Source organism: Crocodylus porosus, unplaced genomic scaffold (genome assembly GCF_001723895.1).
Source record: "Crocodylus porosus isolate Cpor-Errol unplaced genomic scaffold, CroPor_comp1, whole genome shotgun sequence".
NCBI classification, from domain to species: domain Eukaryota; kingdom Metazoa; phylum Chordata; order Crocodylia; family Crocodylidae; genus Crocodylus; species Crocodylus porosus.
Window position 1 is genome coordinate 42,800,744 of NW_017728949.1, and position 9,534 is coordinate 42,810,277.

General features: G+C 42.2%; 1 protein-coding gene across 1 annotated transcript in view; it reads right to left on the reverse strand.

Moving 5' to 3' along the window:
* Positions 1–502: 502 nt before the first annotated feature.
* HAT1 (histone acetyltransferase 1) overlaps positions 503–9,534 on the reverse strand; it is a 44,566-nt gene continuing 35,534 nt past the window's right edge. Inside the window, exon 11 of the mRNA XM_019553686.1 lies at positions 503–803. Coding sequence (XP_019409231.1) covers positions 636–803 — 168 coding nt within the window. The 3' untranslated portion in view covers positions 503–635. The remainder of the gene's footprint in view (positions 804–9,534) is intronic.

The window sequence follows — 9,534 nt, forward strand, 5'->3', positions numbered from 1 at the left end:
ATCTTTCAATTTGCTTCATTTATCAAATCTCTTTGACAAGGTACAGCCTAAGCCCTGAGCACCTTCAAGGTTAGATTTCCGGGAAAGGGTGTGCTTCAAACCAGCGATCAGCACTGAACCTCATGTTAAGGGAACTGGGCTGTGAGATCCCATTTCTACCAAGAGGCAGCAGACAGAGCTGTGCTACAGTCTGCTTACACCAAGGAAAGCTTAAGAGCATGAGCCAGCTGTGGTGAGACCCAGCCAGCCCTGGTGAACACCCAGCTGGAGGAGCTCTCCGAAGTCTGTGTGGTAGTTTTAAAGTCAATGACAATTCTCTGATCTAATAGTACACTCTGATTCACTTCAGCAACTCAGAACATCTGAAAAAAACTAAAGAAAGCTCAAATGGGTGTGGTATTAATATATCTCAGAATCTATATTGTTTATTTAAGCAGTAAGTGACCCCAAGAGCCAAGTACAATTTTTTTACATGTATAACAAAAAATAAACACTCAAAATGCACAGAAAAACACAAGTCACCTTTATTGTGATTAAAACGTCACATGAGATTTTGCAATTAAGGAGCGACTGTGGATTTGCATCACAAGAACGTATAGAAATCTCCAAATTTCCTGTACAGAAAGGTAGAATCCTCATGCTTGAGCAAGTCGTTCTAGCACCCTTCGGTAATCTGAAACAAGCTGTTGGAAGCTCTCCTCTAACTGTTCATGCTGCATGTTTAGGTCTATTTGGTTCAATTGGTTTGTCAACTCCTCTGGTCTCAGACATCTTCGCATCTTAGCCAACTCTCTCTGTTTTTTCTAAATAAGCAAACAAACAGTAGCTTAAGTGTAAATAACGTTAATAAAGGCCTTTACACTTGTATAGGAAATAATATTTAGGAAATAATTTCACTATATATTTCCTAAAATGTAACAATTTTAGAAACAAAAGCATCTGATGCAGCAAAGGTTCTTCTGGTAAAGCTTTTCCTTGAAAATCTAACAAGGAGAATGACAAAGTAAAAAAAAAACGGCGATTTTTAATTTTGTCTGAAGCCAACAAGGTTGGGAATTTATTTGTTCTTTGTTCTCTGCAGTTTTTTGTAGTACATCTGTTTATATCAGCTAAATTTGGTATCTCTTTCAATTGATACTATTTTATATATTACTGCTATGCTGATGTTAAACAAGCTTATCCACCATTCATACTGATCTTTAGCCAAATTGCATCCCACCTCATTTAGCAATGACTACCCAATATAAATGTTAGCCTCTCCCCACCCTATTTAGGATAAGTCCCATAACAAAAGCAGACCTAATGTTAGGACAGTGGGGATCAACCTTTTTGGCTGGTATGCCTCAAATTAACCCTATACCCACCACAAGTGCCACTCCAACCTCCTTCTGCAGCTTGGTTGGCTGCTCTGCTTTTTGTCCGATCTGCTGCTGCTCTGTTTTCTGCCTACCTGCCACTCTGCTGCCTGCCCCCTCCTGATCTGCTACACAATCACTTGTGGCATGTATGCTGCATTCCTGCATTAGACTATTAAAATGATTTATACTAAACAGTCTTTTGAGAACAGCACTGAAGACCATGTGCATGAGAGAATAAGTATTAGTAGAAATATATCTTGTAGCTAGGGATCAAGCAGAGAAGAGCCAAAAGCCAAAAATGTTGCTGCACTAAGAAGGAAACTGCCTTCTATAACTGCATTGTATTTATATTTCCATAAATCTAACATAGCCTTCTAGCAAAAACCTCAAAGATAATGGGAATTTAATCATACTGATTAAAACATAATTGACAAGAATCAACATCGATGAAGCAAATAGTTTGTCCACTTCCAGTCAGGAAACACAAGAATTGCTACAGAGAAAGACAGCAGGTGTCAAACAATCCACAATCTGAGGAATGAAGAGGAATATAGGATTGAAGCTGACAACATATGAAATATATTGGCTTGTGTAACAGGGTGGCCTCCTCATCAGGTCTCCACCAGCCACCCTGGTCCTGGGGTAACAGCCTGCTTCGTTTTCCTGCCATGCCTTGATGGAAAAAACATGAGAGTTGTTACTAAGGTGGGAGGCTATCCATTTACTTGCCCCGCTGACAAGGGCCTAATACCCACTCCGACTTCCCCTCCACGGGTCCCATGCCTCACAGATGTTACTCTGGTGTTACTCTCTGGCCTATGGTCAGAGCAAACTGGGCACACAGTTGTAGCTCTTCTCTATCACCTTGGAGGGCTGCTCACATGCCACCCCTCTCTCACCAGGGTCTCATTTGCTCCGCTGGCTCTAACCCAGCCTCTTTCATATTGCTCTCTCTCAGGGCCACACTCATCCTGCCCAGCCTCATCCAGCTTCAGGCTTAGCCCTCCTCACTTTGGTCAGTCCCAGCACAGTCTGTTGGGGGTCTTGCGCTACCCTCACCTGAGCGTTGACACTGCGATTCTACAACCATAGACCCATTTCACTCCTGGCCCCTCACGGGGCCACTATGCCTCCACTAGGCCTCCTCACTCATCCACACTCATAGGGCCTGTCTGTTCATTGCCCGTCTCACTACTCGTCGCCCCTCTCACTCAGGGTCTCTCTTGCACCCCCATGCTTTCCTTTACTGCCTGGGCGTGGCCCCAGCTCCCTGTGCCAGCCTGAACTCTGCTTCTGGGCTTCCCCGGCTCATTACAACACCACCAGGGATGTGGGACTGGGGTTATAAGGCACCCCAACCCGCTTTTCACCAGGAAGGTAAATGGCTTGGCATTTCCTGGGGGCTCCCATGCCACTAGGAGCCTCAACAGACCACTCTTTCCCAGCAGGGTGCAGAAGTTTTACGTCTTACCCAGGACGACGGATTACCTCCACCTCATAGCCCCTGCCCTTACCTCCTGATATTCCCAGAGCAGCCTCTCAGCCTAATGTTACTACCTTCCTTCCTGAAGCAAACTACAGCCCAGCTTTTATCACTGGGCCAAAATGGGTGCCCTCATCAGGCACCTGGCTGCTATCTGTTTTCTGCCCTTAAAGTGGCAGGTACCAAAGGTGCACTGCCACAGCTTGCTTTCTACCCTCTTCTTAAAACAGCTCAATATTATACTTGATTACAGATGTGCAAGGAAGGGTCTTAGCTGAATTGGATACTTGAGGCCCAATCGTCTTCCTGAAATCCAGCAGCATTTTTCCTTTGCAATGTGTTTTACCCCTTCATAACTCCTTTGTCACTGAAAGTTGCCAGATTCCTTAATTTTACCTACTACAGAGTTCTTTACATTTTTTTCATATTTTGACCATAGAGTTTACCACTTCAATTTGCTATTAGTCTCCCACTTCTTCCAAAAATTAAGGAGCCAAGAGTTAAATGGGGAAACTATGTTTTATTTGATTATAGAAAAAAAGATCAGTTAGGATAGGCATTACTTCCTAAAAGGAGCAACAACAACCTCGTCACAAATCTTAAGATGCTGTTTCAAACAACCATGGAGCTAGTCAGCTCTCTGCCGTAATGGAATTAGGATTTTTTTCCCTCTTGATTACTAAACCCAAGTGACAGCAGTACAAAGCCCATGTCTCTGCTTGTCTTGATGTTTCAGGCTTTTCATAATCTTCATAAGGACAAATATTATTCTAGCTGTGTAAAAGTTTTCTGCTGGACTTTATAGTTTCCAGTATCCTGGAGGTGGTGGTAAATCTTCAAAGGGTAGCATGCATTATTGAAAATAAAAAGCTACCCCCTTACAAATTTAAAAAGCCTTTTTGTATCAACTGTACCTTAAAACACATATTAGGCTGCATGTGCAAAAACATCAAATCTTAGTTGTAGGAGCTGTTTTCTATAGTCAATTTCCCTTAGATTTACTGGGAGTAGTAGACAAAAATCCAGAAAGTTCACTCTCACATAGTGGGATCTTTTAAAGTGCTTAGCACTAGCCTAAACTTCACCCTGATTTCAATGGCAGCAGAATAAGGTCAAGAGTAAGCACTTCTGAAATTACCACCCTTAAATCTCCAGGCTTAAAGACAAGTTGTTCTGGTGTGCCTGGCTGAAGATGAGACCCTGCATCATAAAATCTTTGGCAATCTTTGACATCTCCTTCGGATAAGAGAACCAAAGGCAACATCGTCAATTACTATGGTATTAGATTCAGATTGGCTGTATCCAGTCTAATTTTCAAGGCACCTCTGGCTAGGATGGAGGGCACAAAGCTGACAACTTGACAGAACAGATGTCCATCTTCCAAGCATATCTGTCAGTGCTGGGAGCAGAAATAAGAACAGTATTATTATACAAGGAATTTCTGCTCTTAGAGATGCAAAAGGTAAAAATCATAGAGAACCCACTGGTTTAACTCTGTAACTTCTTGGCAGAATGATTTACTGAAACAGCACTGTGTACTGTATATGTTCTTTATGTTGTCCTTTAAATCCTTTGATCACCTCTCGCATCTGGCAATATACACATAGACACATTCTACTGTCACAATCTAAAAAATAATAATTCTGGACTCTGGGGAAAAGGCAGGTTTCTACAACACAGATGAATCCACATTCTGATTAACCGAAGTCCCAATAACCATTTTTCTAGAAGCAGGTCACCAGTGCAATGAGGCCAAATGATGCGCCAGTTTCTGAAACTTGGAGATGTTGATCTTTCAGTTGCAAAAGACAGCTTCCTTGGAGGGTTGCAAGAGAATCATTGAAAAGTAGGGCTGGAAGGGACCTTTGGAGATCCAGTCCAACCCACAGCCAAAGACAAGATCATTCATATCCAAACCAACTAATATAAAGAGATATCAGCCAACGAACAAACTACTGTAGTTTCTCACATACAACACACCATGACAAAGAAAGAGCTGATGGAAATTGAAGTGCATATTTGTGAGAAACATGGCAAGAGCAGCTTCTGCCACTTACCAGGCAAAAGCAAATGTAACTCCGTGCTCAATCCACAGAGACCAATGAACAGTCTTGGCTCCCTACTACTATTACTCAATTGCTTACTACAAGGAAAGATTTTAAGTTCTTTATTTTTCCTTTCAAGAACAAGGTGTTTATCTTATTCTGGGATGCACTATATGCAAAAAAATAGAGTAACTCTGTTGAAACAATAAACAGGAAATACAAGATATCATCTTCAAGTTTTCATATAAAGAGTATTGATTGGTGGATTGAGATAGAAAAACAGATACCCAGTAGGGAGGCAGCTTAATAACAGGCATAAGGCAGAGGGCTAAGAGTGGGTGTCCAAAGTGAAGCTACAGATGTCATGTATGGGAACTGTGCTGATGTAAGCTACATATTCATGCTGGGATATGAGCTCCAAGAAACTTCTACAAAAACTGTCACAGTAACAACAGCTATGGTTATACTTCCCAGTGACTGATGGGAAGTGTATCACCCTGCTGCTGATACGTAAGAAAGAACAGAATTCAAGGTTGCTATTGCACACTGTGCAGTAGCTCTGCAGGCCAAGTAAGTATTAAGAATATTCTAATCAAAGCAAGCAAACCTGATTTTGAAAAAAACTCATATGGGGTAGAAAAATGTCAATTCTGCCCCCAAAATCACTTCCCAGAAGTGCACTCCTTTCACCCACTAAGCCACAATTAAAAGCATTTAATCATTTTGAAGAAAAATCTACCTTCGTGTTCCTAAAGGGAAGATTTTTCTTCTTTAAAGCTAGTCAAGTCCACACTACACTCTTTCATAGAGGGGATTAAAAAAAAAAAAGGAACAGAAATCCTGTTTTATGCCCTAAACAAGCATCTTGTGCACAACTTACAAATAGGCCATCGTCTTAACTCCAAACTATGACAGGTGTCATCGTGTCCCATTTAGCACCATACCAAATCTTTTGCCTTTAAATAATTGCTTTGAAAAAAAGAAACTGCATCTTAGCACTTACAACACTGAGGGTTACATGGTGTGTAAGTCCCTTCAACTTAGACTGCAGTAAGGACAAGGAGTGTACTTGGTAGCCATGTTTGTCTGAGACAAAAAAGACATAAAAAGCTAGAACTAGAACCAAGAGTTCTAGTTTTTTGTATGTAATGACAAGGAGTATCTTGTTTGGTATTTACACCGTTAACAAAATATTTACAAAGTTAACAAAATCAGAAGCATCACCCATAGTAGTCATCACAGCAGCCCTAAGAAATTTCCTTGAGCCTACAACTTAGCACAAATACATAAAAAGTGGCATCTCTGTTAGCCTAAACAGTTCAAAAGTAGACATGTTACAGGACTTCTGTATTCAGTTCATTTGTACTGTGGCTAGCTAGGAAATGGCCATAAGAATAGAATATAGCTGTCATGACATTGATTGTTTTGAGCACTCCAAAATAATTCTGTATTTGAACAGTGCTGCAGATCTAAAGCACTTTACAAATAGCAAGGTTTTGCACCTATGTTAATAAAGGTATTAAGAATACAAGATGCATCCCTGAGGTAAAGACATTTTAAATGTTTGACAATATAAAAAGCTGTTTAAAATAATAGGTTTTAGTTTGTACATGCCCAACTTGGATATACACAACTGCAACTGATATCAAGAGAAGTTTTGGAGGCTCAATACTTTTGCCTAGAGCAAACACAGAGTTGTGAGTCAAAGTCTCAAGGTTTAATCCTGGTTAATGATTTCTGCAACTTCAAAATACAGTTTAGAGTCTGCTTAGTAATGTTTGTGAAGGACATACTAATGAGCTGAAGCCCTGTGGTCTGGCTTTCAGCAACTTGCAAAGAATATTCTGATGAGGTCAGCAGCATGAACTGTCTGTCTGTCAAGCTAGATGACTGGAAGAGGGCCAATGTGGTCCCCATTTTCAAAAAAGGGAGGAAGGAGGACCCAGGAAATTATAGGCCTGTTAGTCTTACCTCGGTCCTGGGGAAGCTCTTTGAGAAAATTATGCAGGAATATATCTGCGAGGGGCAAGCAGGGGAGTGTATGCTTAGGGACAACAAACATGAGTTAAATTAGAGGCAGGTCCTGTCAGACCAACCTGGTGGCCTTCTGTGATCAGGTCACAAAATCCTTGGATGCAGGTGTCGCAGTGGACAGTCTTTCTGGACTTTAAGAAAGGCTTCGATACCGTCTCTCACCCCATTCTCGTTAAAAAACTAGGAGATTGCGGTGTTGATGCCTACACAGTCAGATGGCTCACCAATTGGCTGGAGGGCCGCACCCAAAGCGTGGTGGTGGATGTCATTTTCGACCCGGAGGGATGTGGGCAGTGGGGTCCCCCAGGGCTCAGACCTTGGGCCTGCACTGTTCAACATCTTCATCAGCTACTTGGACGAGGGGGTGAAAAGCACCTTGTTCAAATTTGCGGATGACACTAAGATGTGGAGAGAAGTGGGCACGCTAGAAGGGAAGAGACAGGCTGCAGCTGGATTTTGACAGGTTGCAGGGGTGGGCGGATGAGAATAAGATGGGATTCAATACTGACAAGTGCAGGTTACTGCACCTAGGGAGGAAGAACCAGCACCATACCTACAAGCTGGGGAACTTGCCCCTTATCAGCACAGAGACAGAAAAAGATCTTGGAGTCATTATAGACTCCAAGATGAACATGGGTCACCAATGTGGGGACACAGTCAGGAAGGCTAACCGCACCTTGTCATGCATCCACAGATACATCATGAGCAGGCCCAAGGAGGTAATCCTCCCCGCTCTGTGCGACATTGGTCAGGCTGCAGCTGGAGTACTGTGTCCAGTTCTGGGCGTTGTGCTTCAGGAGGGATGTGGACAGCATGGAGAGGGTCCAGAGGGCCACTTGCATGATCAGGGGGCAGTAGGGCAGGCCCTACGAGGAGAGGCTATGAGACCTGAACCTGTTTAGCCTCCACAAGAGAAGGCTGAGAGGGTATCTGGTGGCCGTCTATAAACTGGTCAAGGGAGACCAGGAGGCAATGGGAGATCCCTGTTCCCCTGAGCACTACTGGGAGTAGCAAGGAATAACCGTCATAAATTGACGGAGAGTAGAGTCAGGCTAGATGCCAGGAGGCACTACTTTACAGTCAGGGTGGCTAGGATCTGGAACCAACTTCCAAGGGAAGTGGTGCTCGCTCCTACCTTGGGGGTCTTCAAAAGGAGGCTAGACAGCCACTTAGCTGAGGTCATTTGACCCCAGCATCCTTTCCTGCCCATGGCAGGGGGTCGGACTTGATGATCTGCTCAGGTCCCTTCTCACCCTACCAACTATGAAACATGTATATTGACATGAAAATGCAGGAGCACAGAATGCACATGGAACTTTCAGCAGCGAGGTCTACACAGCATAATGGAAGCTGCAAAATATGGCATAACTTAAATTTCTGGCAAATCTTAGTTGTGAACAGCAAAATGTGGTTCACCTCTGTGACCCAGAAACTCTCTCCTTGCCAAACATCAAAGTCCTGCCGCAGACCATAGAGACATTAACCTCTTAAAGAAAAGGTCATAGTTTTATAAAGTTTCCGTTAGATAATTAGATCAAAGTTTCCTTTTAGATCATCTTGAAACAGAAACAATTGCCACCTCCTTTTACACATGCACATAATATAGTACAACTGCAACTTTTATGGATCATTATAGTATTTCCCAAATTGTGAATTTCTTCAGATTTAAAAATAAAAAAAACCTTCAGAGATATTACTATTCATGTTTATATTTCAAAATAAATATCTGGTTAAATGTCCTTACTAGCAATGTCAGTTGTTCAAATCATCTATTTAATCTATGGACATAAAATTCTCAAAACTTTTTCTAAAATAAAAACACTGTATGAATCATTCAGTTACACCTCTCTGTGGAAAAGCAAAATGAGAACTGCTTAAATGAACCAGTATAGTTAAACATGTATTTAGTGATTCAGTAATAATAACAATATCTAAAGTTTCAGATTTGAAGGGCTTGAGCTATACGGAAAAAGCAAAACCAATTATCAGCTCTGTCCTCATGCATTGCTCTAGCCCTATCTAACCTGCTTTACCAGCAGGTAAAATCTTACAAATTTTCAGCTACATTTTCTCCTCCCTTTTACCCCATGAATACATTTTCAGCTGCTTAAACTTTAATGTCCCAAACAATTTCACCTCTGGAATCAGGCAAGCCATGTCCACCCAACACAGAGGTGTTGTACTCTGTGAGAAAAGACGGGAAAGAACCGGTGTGAATAAGATGGAAGATACCGATTTTGAATTTTAGCTGACGTCAAATCTGGAAAGAGATTTTCAGCCTAGATAGCTAATAGGGCCGTGCGAAGCTTCAGTCCCTGATTCAATTCATCTCAATTTGGTGGCTGAATCTCTGAATCAGAATTGAATCAGACAACCCTTTAATTTATCCAAATTGAATTGGAACCCTCTGAACTGATTCGGAAAGATTTGGTGATTCGGACATAGACAGCTTTAAATGTTTTTTCCACATGCCTTGAGATAGCTTGTGGCGGCTCGGGAGTGCTGTGATTTTTCATAGACACAGACATCATCAGGGCTGGAAGGGACCTCGGGAGATCATCGAGTCCAGCCCCCTGCCCAAAGGGCAGGAAGTCAGCTGGGGTCATAGGATCCC